The sequence below is a fragment of the Crocodylus siamensis genome, chromosome 4 (assembly GCF_052110815.1).
Source record: "Crocodylus siamensis isolate JL-2025a chromosome 4, ASM5211081v1, whole genome shotgun sequence".
Lineage (NCBI taxonomy): Eukaryota > Metazoa > Chordata > Crocodylia > Crocodylidae > Crocodylus > Crocodylus siamensis.
The window spans coordinates 200,181,584-200,203,392 of record NC_143398.1 but is presented as its reverse complement, the minus strand read 5'-3'; the positions used below and the strand labels follow the sequence as shown (position 1 = coordinate 200,203,392).

The following is a 21,809-nucleotide window of genomic DNA, read 5'->3' as shown; positions in this document are numbered from 1 at the left end:
TTTGTCGATTCCAGAGCTCTTGTAGAGCCATGTAGAGATGTTACCAGGGATCACTACATGGAAGTGGCTTTCGTCAATCCCCTTTGTAGCTTTGACACCACTCCTTATATTTGTCAAGTCCCTTTACCTGTCAGTGGCTATTTCTCAATAGAAAGGGACTTGGTGAAGTTTACTTAACAAATATTAGTTCAGTACTCAAAGTACTGAACTAATATTTGTTAAGTGGCTTAGATGGAAGGTGATACTACGTGTGAGGTATTAGTATTACAGTGACATAATTCCTTTTGAAAGGGAATTCCACTTATTTTATCCTTATGATCAGAACAGAGTTAATCATGAAAAAGATAATGGGGGTGGTAAATAAACAGAAACCAGTTGGTGGAACAGTACATGTAAGAATCAAAGAATGAAGTACCAGAACTACTAACAGAAATACGGAATTCATCACTGAAATCAGCTACTTTAGCTACACTCAACTCCTCTGATAATGTGGCACTTATCTTTAGCAAACGGCACTAGGGATTATCCTGGAAATTTACAGGATGCCATGAGCTTTACTCACTATCAGGAAAACTAGCTCAAATAATAAAAATAAGGTTATGAAACACCTAGGAAATACTCCATATTAAGGGCAAACCACAGAAATCATCCTAAAGGATAGTTGGATCTTTCTAGTCTTTTAGATACCTTTCTGAGGGTGAGAGTCATGCTGTGGATTGAACCAATTGATTTTTTTGTTTATTTAGACTTCTGTAAACTCTGTGATAAATCCTTAAAGAGAACCAGAGGTAGTGGCAATTGCCAGCAGATGAAATGCCTGTAGTGTAGGGTTACCATATTTCCAGGTCCAAAAAAGAGAACACCTGTTATGCAGGTGGGGGGACTATGATGGGAAGGACAGAGGGAATGATGGTGGGGGGGCAGCAGCGTGCTGCCCCTGCCCATTCTGTTGCCCATCACTGACAATACCCTTTCCCAGCCCTGCTGCTGCCTCTCATTCCCAAACAACAGCAGCCTGCCCGCACCCCTTGCTGGTGCCCCTCACTCCTGACCCATAACCCCGTGGTGGTGCCAATACCCTGCACACCCAACCCACAGTCATCCATCCCATCCCCCATGCCCCTCACTCCTGACACACAGCTCCCTGCCCTGCCCCCGAGCCCTTCCAGTTTCCCACACTCTGGACCCATCTCCCATGCCCCCCATCCCATCCCCCAGGCCTCTCACTCCCTACCCGCAGACCCCTGCCCCTCCCAGCCCTGCTGGGCTCACTTGCTCTCTCTCTTGCTGGCTTGCTGGAGTCCATGCAGGGAGCATGGGACCCCTGACAACCAATCACCCTGCCCACTGCTCCCAGCACAGCCAGTTTGGGACAGCAAAAAACCTGGATGTAAGAGGCTCGAGCAGAAGCCCTGTTACTGAGTAAAACCCAGGATGCAGGTGAATGGGAGAGTCAGAGCATAGCGGAGGGGAGGGGGGCAGAGTTAACACTGCACAGATGTAGTTAGGGATCTTCTGGAAGGGCTGGATGTTTTTAAATCTGCGGGCCCTGATGCCCTCCACCCAAGGGTGTTGAGAGAGCTGGCAGGAGTTATTGCTGTGCCCTTGGCCCGGCTGTACGAGCAATCATGGTCCACAGGCCAGGTGCCCAGAGATTTGAAACTAGCTAATGTGTTCCCCATTTATAAAAAAGAGAGAAAGGAGGGCCCAGGAAACTATAGGCCCATAAGCCTCACACTGGTGTTGGGGAAAATCCTTGAAAAAATTATCAAGGAGCATATCTGTGAGGGGCCAGCAGGGGAGAGCATGCCCAGGGGAAATCAACATGGGTTCATCAAAGGCAGGTCCTGCCAGACCAACCTGATTGCCTTTTATGACCAGGTAACTAAATCCGTGGATGATGGTGTCACTGTGGACGTAACCTTTCTGGACTTTAATAAGGCCTATGATACCCCATCCTCATTAATAAATTGAGCGACTGTGGCATTGATGGGGTGCACCCAGAGAGTGGTGGTGGATGGGTTGTACTCGACCTGGCGGGATGTGAATAGCGGGGTCCCCCAGGGTTCGGTCCTGGGGCCTACGCAGTTCAACATCTTCATCAGCAACTTGGACGAGGGGGTGGAAAACACTTTGTCCAAGTTTGCTGATGACACCAAGGTATGGGGAGAGGTGGGCATGCTCAAAGGGGGAGAGAGCCTGCAATTAGATTTAGAGAGACTATAGAAGTGAAGTGGGTGGATGGTAACAGGATGGGGTTCAATGTAGATAAATGCAGAGTGCTTCACCTGGGGAGCATACATACAAGCTGGGGAGCTCCCCCCTTGTGAGCACAGAGGTGGAAAGGGATCTTGGAATCATTATTGATTCCAAGATGAACATGAGCCGCCAATGCCAGACCGCAGCCAGCAAAGCCAGCCGCACCTTGTCATGCATCCAAAGATGCATCTCAGACCGGTCCAGAGAGGTGATACTCCCCCTCTACACGACATTGGTCAGGCCACAGTTGGAGTACTGCATCCAGTTCTGGGCACTGTCCTTTAAGAAGGAAGTGGCCTGCCTTGAGAGGGTTCAGAGGAGGGCCACCTGCTTGGTTGGAGGGCAACAGGACAGGCCCTATGAGGAGTGGCTGAGGGACCTGAACCTGTTCAGCCTCAGCAAGCAGAGGCTGAGGGGGGATTTGGTGGTTGTTTACAAACTCGTTAGGGGAGATCAGCAGCAAATAGGAAGGGCCCTATTCCCCCCAGCAGCACCTGGGGTGATGAGGAACAATGGCCAGAAGCTGCTGGAGAATAGGTTCAGGTTAGAGATTAGGAGGCACTGTTTCACTGTTAGGGTGGCTAGGATCTGGAACCAACTTCCTAGGGAATTTACTTTGGATAAATTCAAAACGAGGTTGGACGAACACCTGTCTGGGGTCATGTGATCCCAGCGTGTGCTCTAGGCAGTGACGAGAGGTTAGACTAGACAGAAGTTCAGGTGCCTTCTGTCCCCAAACTACTATGAAACTATGAAACACACTGGGGAAAGATAAGGGTAATTGTGGCTATTGCCATGCATAAAAGGGCGGAGCCAGGGATCCCACATTTCCCCTCAGGGCATTGGAGAAGAGCAGAGACCGACATGGAGACAGCAAAGCAACAGAAGGCTCTACAAGCAGAGGCTCGGGAGATCAATGTTGGACCGGTGAGGCTAGGGGTACTCCCACTGAGGGTGAGCGGCTGGCGAGACCCTCAAGAGGCTGGGAACACTGTCCTGGACAAAAGATCCAGAGATGATCATATTCCCTGATCAGGATGGTTGGGAGACCACTGTGATTAGGAGAAGAACAAAGCAATCGGCTAAGCGGCAGAACAGCCACTTTCACACTAATGAGGCAATTAGTGCCATTAGTTACATTGTAGCAGTTACAATAAAGGCCAGGTCTTGAAGGGAAGAGGGGCGGGTAACCAGCACCCACTGGACATTAAAAACCTGCCTGGACACAACACAGGTCCAAAAAAGAGGACATGTGCAGGAAAACCCAGATGTATGGTAACCCTGCCATAGGTGGTGGTGGGGAATTGGCAGTAATTGGCATCGGGGGAAGTGGTAGTGGGGTAATAGGTGTGAAAGTGGCCAGTTTTTCTGGGGTGGGGCATAAACCCAACAAGTTTGTAAAAAGCTACATTACAGTATCTTACAGGAAGGGAGCAGGAGAGATAAGGTTACCATTAGCACATAAGCAGCTGCAGAGAAAGGAGTATTAGGTAAAATAGGAAGTGGACCATGTTGCCCACAACAGAGGAAGGCAGGGAAACTGAAACTAATATCAAACAATCCTTTAGTCCCCAAAACACAGTGTGAAAACCAGATCTACCAGTCAGGTACATGAGAGATTTAGGAGCACTTAGGCCAATCTTCAACCTTTAACAGTGTCCAGTGCTTCAGAGGGAAGCAGTTTCCCCCCTTCTTTTTCAGGAAACAAAACCATGCATTCAAATGGGGAAAAAAAAAATCTTCCTGGCCCCAGCAGCAAAACCTTGAAGAATGGGATTAATGGCTGAAAGACTTGAGGGGAGAAAGGCATTCAGGCAGGGGGAAGGAAAGAGATTTGGTGGTACTAAAATACATACTTTGTTTCCTTGTGCTCCCAGGCATGGGTCATCTCTGATTTAATAAATTCCACCAACTGAGCCATTTTAGTTCTGGGAGTTCGAACACTTAGAGTACCTATACACATGCAATTAATGCAACACAATAAACTCCAGAGCTGTTTGAACCGGAGTGAACTGCTCCTGGGCACAGTGTCTACACATGCACCTGGGACAACAGCAATTTGAGCTGGGGTGGAGCACCCCAGGGGCTGGCAGGGGGCACTGGGGATCAGCCCCAGGCTCCAGGCAGTGGTGTCAGAGCTGGTTGGGGTACGAGGGTGCAGAACATGCGGAGTTATGTGGGTAGCCAGCAGGCAGGAGTCTAGACCCAGTGATGACACATAGGGGGTGCATGTGCACACCCTGAGAGCGCCGGTGCAGCCCCTGTTTGGCCATGCTCCCCACTCAGGCAACGGGCCGCAGCCACTTCTGGAAGCCCTACAGCCATTTTCACGAGCAGCGCAGCCACTCACCAGTTGGTGAGTTTGGCAGCGGGGGGGATTCCACCCCCCCCGTTGGTGCAGTTGGCTGTGAGGGAACCCCTCCAGTTGCTTACTGGTTGCTGTGGGGCCATGTGCCCCTCCTGACTAAGGCGGTACCAGTTGTCCATGTCTGGCCTCCAGCTAGCTGGGCTAACTGGGTGCATTTATGCTTATGGCCAGCATCTACACATGCCTTTTGTTGCAGTTAATTACTTCACCTTAAGATAGTACGGTCCCTGAGTTAATGTACTGTTCCCTAATAATGGCTAGAAAATACTATCCAAAGGTTTGCTTTTAGGAATTGACTTGTAGGTAAAGTAGATATTATTGCATTAGAACAATGTTCCAGGGGAATGGCAAGGGTTAATTGATTTCTAAAACCGTGTTTGTGACAAAGTTTCTTGCCAGCAGACACACGGGCTAGGAAATTAAAGATGTGCCACACTCTTCCATATCAGAGATAAGGGACTCTGTGGCATTGACACCAGGTCATAATGACCAGCTGCAGAGCCCTTGGGATTTCTGGTTTTGGACAGACCAAATTAGGAGAACTCGTAAAAGTCCAAATTAAGATGTGTGCATGTGATGGGTTTGTTAAACAGGAATATGCTAACAGGACAGAATGTGAGCAGTGGGACACCTACAGGGAAACCAATCAATGATGCCCAGAGATGAGGAGTCATTAGACGGGGAGTAAGAAAGAATATAAAAGGAGGGATTACAGCACACCAAAGGGTCCCTGAGAGGGGAACCTGAGGCTACCATGGATAGAGAGGGGGCACCACCAGCTTGTCTCAACCCCCCCTCCCACGGAGGGGTGGAGGGTGGGCCTTGACTTTCAACTTTTAGGCTGCTGAGATCTGACATTCAAGAGAGAACCTCAGGATGAAGCTCACGTACTGGTCGGCTCACATATCTTTCCTGTGTGACAGCTCTAGGACTGGTAGCTATAGAATTGTTTGCTTTATTCTTACGTGATATCACGGCGTATCAATAAAATTTGCCTATTATTGATTGAAAAGCATTTCGTGGTCAGTCTAAGAGTTTGGGTCTGCCCAGAGCAAGGTATTTGGATCATAAATACAGTGCCAACACTTAATACTGGTACATGTGTAGATGGTGATGCTTTACTGCTGAGCTAATTAGTCTACTTTGTAGTAAAGCACACATGTAGATGCACGCTCTGGCCATGTCCACACAAGTGCAGACTTCAGACTTTTGTTTCCCCAGGGACAAGAAGCACCGCTGCTACTTGTCCCCAAGGAACACCCATGCCATATGCTCTCTGATGCACAGAAAGTTACCCCAGGCTGGGTAGGGGAGACTGGGGCCAGCAACTGTGATGGCCTCAGCAGTCTTACCTGGGGGCCTCGGGGAGCTGCAGCCATGGAGATGCTGCAGCTGGGAGCCTGGCTGGCAACCAGAGCATGGCTCCAGCAGGCCATGGTCCAGTTTTGAGTGGCGCATGCTGTTGCCACGTGTGCCACCCCACTTTTTTAAGGCAAGGGGGTTTTTGACCCTGGGATCTCCTTGGGTCAACAAAACCTCCCACACTGCAAGGTAGCGCCGCGGGGAATGCCTGCATGCGTGGTGTGTGGCACTGCAGATAGGTCTGTGGCACCATATACTGCATGTTCATGCTTGTCTGGATGCAGCCTCTTTGTAGTAAGCTCTGAGGTGTTTTTCTGAAAATATTTCTTTTAGAACTGGATCATATTGTCACATAGGATTATAAGAAGGTAGGGCTGAAAGGGACCTCATAAGATCATCCAGTCAAGATAGGAGTACCCCTGACTAAACTATCCTAGCCAAGTGTCTGTCTAACCTGCTCCTCAAAATTTCCAGGGATGGAGATTTAACACTTTCTTCAGGAAGCCTGTTTTAATGCTTGATCACCGTGATACTCGGAAAGTTCTTCCTCATCTCCAACCTAAATTTCCCCTGCTGAAGCTTGAGACCATTACTCCTAGTCCTGTCCCCTGTGGTCAGGGAGAAAAGCCCACCTCCATTCTGTCTGTAATTGCACTTCTGGCTGTCTTAATATAAATAATTAAGAAGTTCCTAGATTAAAAATTTAAACTTGTAGTAGGTTAATTTAAAATAATAATATTCAGATATTGTGGTTCTTCCTTTTTTTATTTTTATTTTTTTGGTCTCTCATTTTCTTCTTTTCACCGTATGCATATACTCACTTGTCCTTTCTTCTTAAGGCAATAAACATAAAGAAAGTCTGTTAAAATGTGATATTCATAAAATCATGTGTCTTAACACATTGGTTGAATGTATCATACTGTACATTAACTTTGTTGGCAGTAAATGGAATGTACGTGTGCAGTTACTGAATTTTAGATGTGATGTATGAAGTGGGGTATACAGTATCTTTCCCATTCCACTTTCCAAACCAGAATTTTTCCTGTTCTATATTAGATGAAACCAATGACTTCCAATTTTGGGGGGGTGAGGACAGATATGACTAGTCTGGTTTCTGGGCACTGTCCTGGAGTTTGGGAGATTCAGGTTCAGGTCCCTGTTCTATATGAAGTAGTGCAGTGGTCACCAACTGGTAGACTGGGATTGACCGGTCAATCCTGGAGCCTCTTGCAGTTGATACTGGGCTGGCGGGGTTGGTGTCAGCCTATGTGTGCATGCACACATGTGCCCCCTTGTCCCCCCCAGCCCAGCAGTTTGGTCAATGGGGGAAAGGAAGAGATGGAGGCCAGACAGAAGCCCCCATGGTGAGGGACAGAATGCAGCAGAGGCCCATAAGCTGAGTGGGGCCCTGGCTGGGCAGGTATTGGGAGTATCAAATCCAGGTGGCTCATCCAGAGGTCGGGGGGGTACTCCTACTGCTGTGTACACCCTGGCGGAGGCCCCGGAGGACACCTGCACCCTAATCTGTGCACAGTGGAGGCGGCTGCTACTGTAGGCTGGGCTTTGTGCCACAAGCCCCTCTGCAGCTGGCCCAGGAGTGGCCCAATGCCATGTGCATCCTGGTTGCTGGATGGGCAAGGGACAAGGCTCAGCCTAGGCCGGGATGCACGTGGTGTTAAACCACTCCCAGGCCAGCTGCAGCAGGGCTTAGAGCGCAAGGCCCAGGCCGCCTTCACCACACACAGACTGGGGGGCACATACCCCGTCAAACATGGGGCAGTGCAGGCAGCTGCAGTAGCTGTGAGGTAGGGAGTAGGGCAGGGGCAAGCCCTGCACATCCAGGGCGGGGCAGGGGATGAAGCTGCGAGTGGCTTGTTCAGGGGCTGCAGGGAGGAGGGGGCACATAGCCCAGGAAAGCACGGGGCACATGCCCCCAGATCTGCATGGTGGGTGGGGCAGTCTGGGGCCAGGGTGGCACTGCACTGTTCCTGGTGAGGGTGTTTGATTGTACGGCTCAGGCTGGGTGATGGTGCTGCTGGGAGTGGGGCCACGAGCAGGGGCTGCAGCCACCCCAAAATTTGCCATAGCCCTCCCCGGCACCCAGCACCATCCCCATCTGGCCCAAGTGCTATGTGACCAAACACCTCCACTGGCAACTGTGTGGCGCCACCCCAGCCTGTAGCCCGGCCCACCCTGTGCCCTCCCAGGGTGTGCCATCCCCCCCTCCCTGTACCCACTGGATGAGCCGCTTGCTGCTCTCTCCCCTGGCCCACCTTGGCTGTGCAGGGCTTGTCCCTGCCCCTGCCTCTGCCCCCACTCCCTCCCTCACCACCGTTGTGGGAGGAAGGGGCAGATTAAGGCCCCAGCAGTGAGGGAAGGAGTGGGGCTAGGGCTGGGGCCGTGATCTGCCCCACCTCTTCCCCTTCCCTCCACCACAGACTTGCCTGCTGGGGTAGATCTTGAGTTTCTTTTAAATTCCAAAGGTGATCTCTGACTTAAAAAGGTTGGAAACTGTAACAGAGAGCTAGCTAGCCTGTTACTAAAAGCGGAGAGAGAAAGACAGGATGTGTAAGAGACAAGGTGAGCCAGTGACATCTGGCAAGACTATGGCTGGGAGAAGAGGTAGTCAATAAGGACAAACACTCTGAAGTGATCTGCGTCTAAAAAGACAGATCTACAAAGGATGGAGGACTGCATCCACCTCCAAAGAGGAATACTCTGCACTGGTCTGGACCTGCAGGAGGCAAATCAGGAAAGCCAAGGCTGCGACTGAACTCCAACTAGCTACAAGTATCAAGGACAATAAAAAGTCCTTTTTTAGATATGTGGGGAGCCAGAGGAAAAGCAAGGGCAGCATTGAACCCCTGCTAAACCAGATGGGACAACTGACAACTGATGCCTAGGAAAAACCTAACTTGCTGAATGGGTACTTTGCATCGGTCTTTCACCAGTTCCATGGGATGCCCCTGCCCATTACAGGACAGGGAGGCCCAGGTGAGGGAGATTCCTTGCCCTCCATCAATGCTGACCTTGTGAAGGAACACCTTGAAAGACTGGATACCTTCAGGTCAGCTGGTCCTGACAATTTACACCCCGGGGTACTCAAGGAACTGGCAGTCATCATAGCTCGGCCCCTGGCATGGATCTTTGAGAACTCCTGGTGCTCTGGTGTAGTGCCCGAAGATTGGAACAAGGCCAATGTGGTGCCTATGTTCAAGAAAGGGAGGAAAGTGGATCCAGCAAACTACAGGCCGATCAGCCTGATCTCTATCCCGGGAAAGGTCTTAGAAAAGATTATCAAAGAGGCCATTCTTAACAGACTGGCCGATGGCGACATCCTGAGGGATAGCCAGCATGGGTTTGTTGCAGGTAGGTCTTGCTTGACCAATCTCATTTCCTTTTACAACCAGGTGACCTATTACCTGGACAAGGGAGAAGAGAGAGATTGGTATCATATATCTTGACTTTAAAAAAGCCTTCAATCTAGTATCCTATGATCACCTCTTAGCAAAATGCTGGCTTGCATCCATAGATGCTTCTCAAGCAAATCCCAGGATGTCATTCATCCATTGTACTCAGCCTTGGTGAGGCCGCAGCTGGAGTGCTGCATCCAGTTTTGAGCTCCACAATTCAAAAAGGATCTGGAGAAACTTGAGAGGGTGCAGAGGAGAGCCACACGCAGGATCAAAGGTCAGGAAAACATGCCTTATGATGAGAGGCTGAGAGCTATGGGACTCTTCAGCCTGGAAAAGCACAGGCTCAGGGGTGATCTCGTGGCTACCTACAAGTTTGTCAGGGGTGGTTACCAGGATCTGGGGGAATCCCTGTTCACCAGAGCACCCCAATGGATGGCAAGATCGAATGGTCACAAACTCCCCTGTGACCATTTCAGGCTGGACATAAGGAAGAACTTCTTTACTTTCCAAGCCCCCAAGGTTTGGAAGAGACTGCTGCTGGGGGTGATTCAAGGACCTACTCTGAATGCCTTCAAGAGATATTTGGATGTTTATCTTGCTGGGATACTATGAACCCAGCTGACTTCCTGCCCCTGGGGCAGAGGGCTGGACTCGTTGATCTTCTGAAGTCCATTCCAGCCCTAATGTCTATGAAATCTATGAAACAAGAGGAAAGATAAAAGGAAACAACTGCAAGAGATCAGCCCCCAGAAGGGGACATGAGAGAGAGAGAGAAGTTTGGAATCTCCCTGTACAGAAGCACAGAATGGGGAGTGCCTTGCTGCCGTGAGAGGAGAGACTGCCAGAGAGGTGGATGCCTACCTAACTACTTACTGGATGAGACCATGGCATCTCTATGGAACAGAAGGTCAGGACTGACCCTTCCTAGAAAAGGAAAAGAGAGATGATTAGAGGGAGCCTCAATAGAGGTTAATCACCTAATCTAAAGATGTATAGAGTCTGTGCATATCTGAGACTTCAGTATAATGATGGTGCTATCAAAAAGGGTTAAGATAAAAACATCAGTGAGACTTTGTTTGTGGCTAATCTTTATGCATTTTCCCATCAAGGTGTGGCAGGAGAGTGCCTGAACGAATCAGAAACCCACAGGAATCCTCCTATAATAGAGACCACTGAAGTAGAGCATTTGACAGCCAGGCTGTATGCTAATCTGAGGTGTCTCTTTTTTCTGAGCTTGACCAGTAGTTCCATCTTATAGCTGAGAGACCATTCCTGATGTAAGTTTCAATAAAACATTCATGTTTCACTGAATAAGTACATTTTTGAAGAATCATTCTTATAAAGCAGTAAGGATTTTAATAAACTTATAGAAGTCTAGGTAGGTGTAGAGAAGGAGCCCTAGGAAACTTTACGCCCAAACATTTTGAAATGGAAGTCTGAGAAACTAAACCCTAATCTTAGTAACTGTTCATTCTAAGCACCTTCATTCCTGCTCTCAGGGCATGTTATTTTTATTAATTTAAATTCCTTATGCCCTCTCATTGATGTATAAATTACACATGCACTGAATTTTGCTCTCCCACATTTCTAAAATGTTTAAATTAATTAGTGAATTAGCACATCAAGGGATAGTTTTCTTTCATGCATGGAATTTTATTTTTCCATCTCTTTTTCAGTTCATTAGCATTAATGAAATTCATCAGCACAAAACTATTAGGAAAAATACTATTCATCCATTTAATTGTCATGAGCTAGTAATCATAATAAAAGCCTCCTCTTGAGCCATTATTTCAATGCTCTCTCATTCCATACTTGACAACTTATTCATTTGTTCTCTTTTGAGACACCAAGTCATCTAGACCATAAAAGAAGGAAATTGTTATTGGAGGATCAAATTCTGTTATCTGTAAAGGATCCTGAGCCAACTGTAATTAAGCCATTGGTATATTGCTATTTCTGAGGCAGGTGCTTCTACTCTAGTCTTTGGTTCATCTTGGAGGCTGGAGTAGAAGCGCCTGAAATAAACCAAAGGCTCAGACTTATTCCAGGCCCTGGGACCAGAAGGGTTTCTCCTAAGCTGGATCCGCAGGGCTGCATTTGGGCAGCAGCATGGGTTTGGGCTGGGCTGAGAAGCAGCGCACTTCTGTTAGCTCACCAGACCACTGGTGGGCTGCGGATGTAACGGTTCCATGGGCCATATGTTTGACACCGCTGGTTTATCTGGTTCTCCTAAAAGCTCGCCACGGGAGCAAATACTTAACTCTATTACATGTTCTTCTGGGAGAAATTATTTTAAAAAACAAAAGATTCTTTCCCCAGAGCCCAGCAACATTACCAGTGAAGTAGCACATACTGTACAAAATCAGTTCCACAAGGGGAGGATAAATGATACTTGACTAAAAAATATGTGTTGTCTCTCTAATTCAAGAGGCATCTGTTAGCATGTGCAGAAATATATATGTGGATATTTCTCTGTTCTACAGAAATGTGGCTGGCAACAAGTTTATGTTGAAGTACAAAGGTGACAAGGAGAAACTGTTTAAAGGTGACAGTTTTGTTGTTCAGTGTATTTCCATCATGTGCTACAAGAGGAAAAAAGTACAAAGGACATGTATCACCCTGTTTGAGAATCACTGCTCAATTGGTTGATAATGCATATTATACTCAAAAGTTCTGGAGTTAGATAATACTGGGTCAGTAGAGGAGATTGAAGGTATGAATAAGACAAGATAATAGAAAGGAGGAGCAGGAGGAATAAATTGATGAGTTGCAGTTATGTTGCTTCCTACTTTCCCTTCCCCCACAGTGACTTCAAGATTGTCTGTCTCTCTTTATTCTGACATCAGCAGAAAGAAAGCCAGGGCATGTTGAGAATTGGTGTACGAAGATGGAAGCAACTCTCAAGGTTATCTTATGCACAAATGTAATGCCTCTAATTAAAAAAGATAAAGACAGAATACCTGCTATTATATTTTTCTTTCATTATTACTGCTGTGCTTCAGATGACTGGAATGTTGGGAGCGTGTGCACGCACATGCGCGCGCGCGCGCACACACACACACACACAGAAACTATTTAACCCTTCCTGCATCATTTAAAAAAAACCCCTAAAAGTCTAAAAAAAAATTAAATTCCCAGTGCTAAGAAAAATCCTATGAATAATATGCAAGTATCCATCAGTTACTTGACTAGAAGAATAGTGCCAACATATACCAGTAATGGAACCAGCAACAAAAGTCTTATAGAGATTGGAAAGGAAATTCTTCCATAGTTCTGTTAGACACAGTATCTGTTATATGCCTTGTATTCCTAGCTCCCTGGGGTTATAAATGCTGTTTTTATTTGCAAACTTCAGTAGCAATGGGTTAATGTGATGAAGAGACAGAAAGAGAACTGTCAGCTTTCTTTCGTTAGTTAGCTGACAGCTGAATTTTTCTGCATGTTGTTGAGCTAAATCGTGAATTGCTGAGCTTGGATGTGTGTGAGCAAGCGACCGGTGCTTCACTGAGCTCTTTCTCTTTCTTGAAAAATTTAAGTAATTAACACAGATTACATAAAAGAATGAATTGTGTTAAACAATTAAAGAGCAAACCTGAAAGGAAAACCAGACTGGTCTCTTCTGGATTCCCTGCCTTCCTGCACACAGAACATTACTATGAGAAAGGAGCCTCTGCTTTCTGTAAGATTCATTAAGTCATACCCAGGTAAGATAGTTTCATTGACTCGGGGATTTTCCTCATTTCTCTCATCTGAAGCAGGTCAAAACCTGAACTTTTTGGGTTTTGTTCTAGGTATTTAAAGGACTGAGTCACTAAACACCAATGTAGAAATTTTGCTGTGCAAAATTAAAAGGGATGCAATAAGATATGTTTGCCAGCCTTAATTTTCCAAAGCAGATAAACAGATTTAATGTTGAGTGAAGGGAGGTCCTGTGATGGGAAAGGTGTGGAATAAGGGAAAATGCTGCTGGAGTGTATGTGTATAGTATGTGTGATGGTAGGAATACTTTTGTGTTCTAGTTGTCATAAAGATTGTAAGTTGTAAAAATGTTCAGAAAATTATTCTTGGGATCAAATAGGAGGGAAGGATTGCTGGTATGGAGAAGTGGCTTTGTAAGTGACAATGCAGAAATGTCTGAATGAATCTTTAGTTGCTGAAACCTGGCCTATTGAATGTGATTCCAAAATCCCCTTGGCTAGGATTTCAGTTCTGGATTTGAAGTGAATTAAAAGGATACTGTGGCAGGAAGATGCGCAGAATTGAATAAAGGAAAGACTATTTCCCAGTATAAGGTAGGCATGAGGGTGCCAAGTGAACTAATATACCTAAAAACACAGACCATTTATTTGTTTATTCTCCTATGACTACTTCAGGTCCAAATCCAGTAATTGTGTTGCTCCTTTGCCTTAAGTAGCCTCTTACTTCCTGCTGCTTCTGTTTTTATTTTATTTTTGGTGTCTGTTTCTTTAATAGACTGATTTTAGTATTTTAACCTAAAAATCAATAAGGTTTAGGGCCAAATTTTATTCCTGCAGATTATCAAATAAAAATGAAATTGAAAAAGCTACTTTGTCAAGAAGTCTGGTTTTCCCCCCACCCCGTGATTTTAAATATCTACATAGGTTTTAGCGATAACTTTGAAGACTAAATGTTCAAAAAATGTTTCTGTTAATGGGAAGTATTCTGTACTATATAAGGATCCTTTGGACTTTATCCTCTCCACAGCAAGAAATTAGGTGAGATTGTTTTGAGTTGGTATATAATAGACATGACAGAAAACAATAGGAAAGGAAAGATTTAAAGGAGCACAAATAACAGTTTTTAAAATAATGAATCTCAAGAAGGCACTTTTGTTTGAAAAGTGTCAATTTTCTTGTTTCCAAACAAACACTTGAAAGAATTAGCCTTTATTAGACTACTGTTGCTCTCAATCCAATATGTGCTTCTCTACCCAGGTGGAGCTATAAAGGCAGGGAATGAAAAAGACATGATTAAAATACATGATGGAAAATATTAATGGACATCTCACAACCAAAGGTCTGCTGGGCTTCTCCACTCTAAATACTGTGTAAAAATTAAATTGCAGTTATGTAGCAACATACTGCTTTGGCTGTTACAAACAAGACCTTTCAAACATCTGTGATAGGCAGTGTTCCAGCTCAAGATGGAAAGATCCCTGCCTGCCAGACCAAGCTGGCAGTTAAGAAAGTGGGAGAATAATCTTGGTTATGATAATCAAATATATAATCAAAGCATTTGCTACTTCTTTGAATGCGTAGACTTAAGTTTTTTAGTTTATTATCTCAAGTTGATGTCACGTATAAATGTATAGTTTCAGAGGTTTCACTAGGAAATTTTACCATTATTTTAGCTTTTAAAGTGCTAAACTCCAGTCAGCACATTAAGTTATATACTACATATGTAGGAACTTCCATTAGCCCAGCAAAACAAGTACACAAATTTTGGTTATGTGTAGCTTTGGGCTTTAGGCTAGCAAGGATTCGGTTATATCTGATAAACTAGATTTACAAGCCACAGTTGCCAGAGGTCTTGGTGATCCCTGGAAAGGGGGCTGGTTACACAGTGCTGCTTCTCCTCTTTGTTTTTAGCTGCTAAATGATATTAAAAGAAACTGCAGATGCATTAAGTACTTTTCTTTTCATGTGGCTTATTAATGTAATTGTCACAGGGATGTTTTGTGAGCAGCATAAGAATGAGGGCAGTCTGCGCACCTTCCCTCCTATTTCTAATAGCAGTTGTAAAAAGTGGAGGTTCCTGAGATGGCTTCTCTCTCAAGATATAATTTACATGATGGAAAAAATATGAGAACCCCTATGGTATAAAGGATGAAGGATGATCTTATTAAGACAATGGAATAGAGTTTGGAAGAGCTGATTTCAGTTCTTGACTGCCATAGCTTCTCTGTGACTGAAAAAACTGTTTCTTTATGACTGAGTTTCCTATCTACAATTCAGGGCAATGGTGCTATGGTAGTAGAGGATGGGTACAGTCTTAAGTTAATTTAAAGTATTATTTAATTCACTGAAGATTCATTAAACAATTAACTAAATTCTTAAATTCTTCAGGTAGCTCAACTTGAAATAGATGGAGACGTTTTATATGGTAGATGCTAAGTGCAACACAGACATAAATTGAATTTAGCTTTCACAGCTAAACTTCCTAATCACTAACTAAATGTACAAACAAACCTGAAAATCCTCTTAAGCAGAAGCTTAAAACTAAATCAAATGCTGTATGTAGCAGTAAAAAGAGAGCCAGTTTTAAATGGGTGTGTTTTTTGAGCATACATAGTCTCTTTTTAGAGCCTGATCAAATCCCTGCTACGTATGAGCCTCTGGATTAGGGTGTTGGATCAGGTCTTCAGCATTGTGTTTCCAGGCTGATCTGTAGCACGTAAGTAGAGGGAATAATTTATCATTAGGCTTTGAGAAATTCTAGATGAAATTCCATTCTCTTTGGCCACAGCAACAACTTGAAGAGCAAAAAGGGCCAAGCTACCACAGGTAGTAGAGGGGAACAAATTGAAAAAGAATCAAATGATCATCCTTTAATTCAGTAAGTTGCTTATCTATGTTAATAGTTTTTAAGTAGGCATTTATTAAGACAGAATCTGTAATTGTTTCATAGTTTGTGAAAAAACAAAAACAGACACTGAAAACATGTATTTTTTTATATTTTATTTCCCAAACTGCAACACTTCCTCAGAGGCATAACAGAGTAGTTTTGCACCTGGGTTTCTACATGCAGAACAAGCCATGTGTTGTGGTTCTGGGAATGTGATAGAGATGTCTTCAGTAGTTCTGGCCTCTTGTAGCCCTTCCGCTCCATGACACGGGGTAGATTCTGCGGTCCTCCCATAAGAGACAAGGCTGTTCTTGTCCTTACCTCTGTTGCTGAGGGAAGAGTAGGAGCCAGATTCCTAGGGATGTCACAGCAGGATGTTCTGGACAAAATACCTAGGAAAATGTGTGTACGAATGGAAATGCAAAAGGTACAGGCATGGTTCAAGGTTTGGGAGACTGTTGCTCTGAAGTTCACAATAGGACTGATGGCTAGGAGCAGATGGGATGTACCTGGTTAATATATTATTTTTTTCCTTTTCAAGATTTTAAAGAAAGTAGGAAGTAGCTTTTTAATTTACTCTTGTATCCAAAGATCTGTCTGCACCAATATGCACTCTTCTTATTTGGGGAAATTATTTTTAAAAAACAAACAAAAAAACCCACCTGCCTGACACTGTATGTTTTGGTTAATGTTAAAGATGAAGCGTTATTCATGGATTTATAAGGGTATATGTGCATGTTTCTAATTGTGTTCCTTTATAAGCACAAAGTCATCTGAAGAAACTATTTTGTTGTACTCATTCTGTGAGTTAAGTTTCGTGTGAGAACATACTACACTAATTTTTTCATTACCTGTCAGTTTCTACTCTCACTTACGCTGATGGAATCTCAGCCTCCAGTTGGCATAAACAGACTTAACTATCTTTTTCTAAAAAGGTTATCCTTCTCACAGAATGTTTTCTTGGAATAATTTGCTTTTTTGTAAATTAGGGATGAGTCCTTACATATGGCGGGACCAACAATAGAGTACTACTTGTATAAAAAAAAAAAAGTCAGTATTGCCATGTTATGGTAGAACTCTTATCAATTTATGTGGGAGAACGCGATGAAATCTTATCTTAAAACAAAATGCAAATACGAACAGGCAAAAATTAGCCATGTTTCCTCTGAGGAAAAAAATGCTGTTTGCTTGCAAAAATGTACTTTAAGCTTTGCTGAAGAACAAAAAACATTTTTTGATGGAATTGTTAAATGTTTAACTTGCTTTGTTATATTTGTGGTGTTTGTTGGGAATAAGGTTATATATCCTAGAAGGTTATTGTTAGGTTAGTTAGTTCACAGGGTGGTTTAGAGATGTGCCATGTTTGTGAAGTGCTAAAGATATTAGTAAATTTCACATGCACCAGTGGGAAAATGTAATCTATGTTGCTAAGAGTACAAGTATTTCACTTTGAAATTTTTATGTGTAAGAGAAGTTGAGGTAGTATTCTTCCTTTTCTAGCATTAACAATTTCCATCTTTTTTCTGAGTAAACCTAAGGTAACTAACTGATCTAGGAAGCGGTAATATTGAATTAATGTAATACTAGATAATGTTGCAAAGAAAACCGGGCATCTGTCTATACTGAAAGAATAAAAAAAAAAAAAAAGGAATTGTAATACAGAAGTATCAGAAAAATCATGTAGCGCCACCATGCCTGTATACATTTAATTTTAATTTGGCTGGTTACAGCAGTACCCAGATATCTATACCTCTTCCATAAAAGGTGTAACTATTCATTAGTTCATACATTTTTCAGAACATGTTCTGTAATTGGGAACTTATTTGGGGTTTTTTTGTTTTTTTTAGAGTGTTCATATTTTGGAGCGGAAGGCTTCATCTGGAAGTACTGATCAATCTATAAGCAAGCAACTACTGGAAACAGATCCTGTCTCTCTATCAAAGGTAATCAAATGAATCTGACACCTGTGTTTCAACCTTCTATACTTCTGTAATAAAGGCTTTAACTATCAACTTTTTCATGCTGGCTTTAGTAGCTGGGCTATCAAGTATGTTCCGATCGTAGCCCTACAGTTTCTGGTTCCTCAAATGCAACTGGATTCAAGTATGCCTTAACACATTGGAAGAGATTATTTTTGGTAGAGTTTTTAGTAACAAAATTGAAGGTTTTTATTTCCTTTCATTTCAAATGGAAGATATCACCAAGAGCAAGTACTCAAATTGGTTACTAGGAATAGTGTCCTAAATCACCGGTAAGAACTGGGGGGTGGATTTAGTGTGGGGGTGGGGGGGCACTGATGCATTTGCACCTGCTCCCTCCTCCACCTCCTTCCCCCTGCTTTGATTCCTGTTCTACCCAGAGTTTAAAACCAACTCCTGGCAATAGCAACAGCATTTCTAGTCAGGCAGTGCTGAGGGAATCAGCTGTTGTTTCATATGTGATGATGTACCTCATCATCTACTTCCCATTTTCAAAATTCTAGATCTGTCCATGCTGATGATGTTGTTCATAAAAACACAGCAGTTTTGAGATTCTCCTTTATTAGGCAGTTTTAGCAGGGGGAAGTAGTTTTACTATGGATGGCTAGGACTGCCCAAAAAGTCTTGGTGGAGACCTGTCTTCCAGGGTAGTATTGGCTAATACAGCTGCAGAGGCAATACACACAATCCCTGGAAGGGGGGATTTTTGGGTGTATAGCTTTACAATAGACCTCTCTCCGGTTGACTTTGAAGAAATATTGATAAACTCTGGAAGGACTGCAAATACAGCTGGGAATCGTTGTTTGACAAGGGCATTGCAGCCATATCACTTTTACTCCAGTCACACTTCTCTTTTTTCTCTCTGTTTTAGCACCTGGAGGGTGGAGATGGGGATAGAGTGGTACAAGAGCCCTTTTGGTAGTTTCCCATTGGATGTGCACAGATTATATTGAGCCTCACTGCGAGAATCAGGATTAATGGTCTGATTATGGACTTTTTGTACCAAATATATATCTACCCATACTGCACAGGCAGTCCTTGACTTGCAACGTTTCGAGTTACAACGTTTCGCACTTACAGCGTTTATAAATTGACACACTATTTCAACTTTCTGACATCAGTTTTGAATTTACAACGCTTGATCCGATACGATGCGATGCAATGCCATGCCATGCCAGTAAACAAGTTTGCTGTATCACCCATCTCCCTGGAGAACATCTGTCCAAACTTCCTTGGACACTTTCTTTGAGAAAGCAGACAAGAACCTGCAGCCAAGACTCCTGAGAAGACTCCAGCCAAGAACCTTTCAAAAAGTTCAACCAAGAGCCCTTCAAAAAGTCCAGCAAGGTCACCTCAAAGAAGTCCTTCCAGATCAATATGATTGCTATTTACAATATAAATATATTCAAATACTTATCTATAATTGATCGAGTACAAAATTCTGGGGTATTTTTGGTGAAAATATGGTATCAGGCCTTGGTTCAGAAAACAATCCCCCATTATAACATTGTTTCTTATGAGAAAATTGGTTCTGAGTTGCAAAGTTTTGACTTAAGACATAGTTTTCAGGAACCAATTGTGTTGTAAGTCCGAGGGCTGCCTGCATACATATATGTATGGGTTCTTGTTGAAAAGTACTTCTTGCTGATGTGACCTTGGAGATAAAAGATATTTCCCTACAGCTAATCTTGTAAAGTAGAAATTAGTGCTGTAGAGAATCAGTAGATACAGGTTCAGAAATTCTGTACTTAACTCCTCAGGATTGGTTTAAATCCCCACCCCCACCCCAACATGTAAGTGTGTATTAAGGAGAAATTTTGCAAAATAAGAGTTTGGTGATGGGAGAAGAAGGAAGAACCATCCCAAAGTAAGCATATAAAAACAAACTGCTGCTATTCCTCAAAAAGTATGCTACACACAGGCAAGAACTGAGACATTCTAGTTAAAGTTTCTGTAGAGAAAGCTGAACTAGGAATACACTTGCAAGAAGAATTGCTTCTGTTATTGCTTTTTTGTTTAAATGAGTAGTATTTGACCTTTTTTCCCCCAGCGAGCCATATGGATAGTGCTTGGTGCATGCTGATCCAGGTGGTGGTCCTGGTCCAGCACTAGGGGAGGGCATGGCAGGGACCACTCTGGATGGACCTAGTGGGGCGAGGGGCATGGCCTTGGCCCAACCTCGCCGTGTGTGGGGAAGGGGGCATTACCTGACCCCAAAGCCACCCCAGGGGTTGGGGGATGGGGGCAGGAGGGAGAGGGATGGAGGTATGGCCTGGCCCCAAACTGGCTCCAAGGGTGGGGTGGAAGGGACATGGCAGCCCTAACCTGGCCCCATGGGAGGTGGGAGGTAGCATGGCCCAGCTCTGACTTACCAGGGTGCTTGGGGTTTGGGGATTTGGCAGTGGGGGACAGTGGCTGTACTGATTACCACTACTCCCCTGCTGTCAAATTTCCCAACCCCTGGGGAGCCCTCTGGACTGGACGCCATTGCTCCATGGATTACATTTGCCCCACAGGCCAAGGTTGAGCACCCCTGGTTTAGACCACTGTTTCTTAACCTTGTTTTGCTTTAAAGTAAAATATTTTTGTGATATGCAACACTTGCTGTAAAATTAGGGCTCTAGAAAATCAGTGATAGCTGGTAAAAGTATAAGCATCCAAGAAGTGCCTTACTGGGTCCGTCTAGCTCAGTGACAGTGGCAAGTGGCAGATGCTTTAGAGGAAGAGTATATGAATAGAACACATCTAGAGTGATTCTTCCCTTCTCATACTGCCCCTGGCAAAAACCATAAAACTCACTTGAGTGCATGTTTTGAGTGGTTGACAGGGAATACGTTTCTTCCTTCAGATTATTGTATATTTTTAGTGCCTTTTGACCTTCCTTGTCCTCTGATTGCCTTTCATGATTCCATTCAGACAGACACACAAGTTGAGAAAGCATTTTGTTTACTTCATAATGCTGTTATTATGTTTAAGCAGAGCTTGCTGATCAGAGTGGCCATAAATTAAAGGCAATACCCTTACAATCTTTGCACAGAGCCCTCATATTTTTTATTTTCTTTACTGCCTTGTTTCCAACATAGTGTGCCAGAATTCTGGTTTGAATCATGTATGTCAAGGATGTCAAACTTATCTGGCTTCACAGACTGAACGAGTGCTTTGGTGCTTGTCCATTTACCTCCCTCCCCTACCGTGCTGGATCCAGTACATGCAGTGCCTACCAGTCAGTCTGGGGTTGTGCTGCACCCAGTACCTATGCAGGCTGGTATGAGATGCACACCTCATGTGGTGCCCACTCAAGCTGGTCCAGGACCTGTGCTGCACATGGTGCCTGCCCTGGACCAGGGTAGGTACCATGTGTGGCAGAGTCCCAGATCCACTGGAGCAGTTGCCACGTTCAGTTTAGTTTTGGTTGAGCCAGAGAAGGTGCAGCATGGTCCCAGGCCCTGAATATGGGGCTGGTCCAGTCCATGCCATGTGCTGCATGCAGCACCAGTGGCTAGATGATAGGGCTCTACAGACTGGATTTGGTCTGCAGGCTGTATCTTTGACACCCTTGCTGTAATCATAATTCATGATGACTGGTAAAGATGACTGGGGGGAAGTGGATTACCGACCTTCAAACAGACATAAATATGAGGAGAACTAGTAGAGTACATACATTAAGAAATGATATAGAGCACATCAATTGAATCCTCATATTTACATTTCTTATATTGCAATGATATTTTACAGTAGGAAATTTTTAAAGAAACTACATTTTTCCTAAGGCATAACTAGCTTGTAAAACTCTGGAATAATACATCATGGAAGGAAACACAGAGTCTAAAGTGGTTAAGA

General features: G+C 44.2%; 1 protein-coding gene across 5 annotated transcripts in view; it reads left to right on the top strand.

Annotated features, from left to right (window-relative positions):
• Nucleotides 1–21,809, top strand: part of OSBPL6 (oxysterol binding protein like 6) — a 227,190-nt gene that overhangs the window by 130,337 nt on the left and 75,044 nt on the right. For all 5 annotated transcript variants that reach the window (XM_090045367.1, XM_090045369.1, XM_090045371.1 and 2 more), the window contains exon 3: nt 17,838–17,933. In XM_090045367.1, the coding sequence (XP_089901493.1) occupies nt 17,838–17,933 (96 nt within the window). The remainder of the gene's footprint in view (nt 1–17,837; nt 17,934–21,809) is intronic.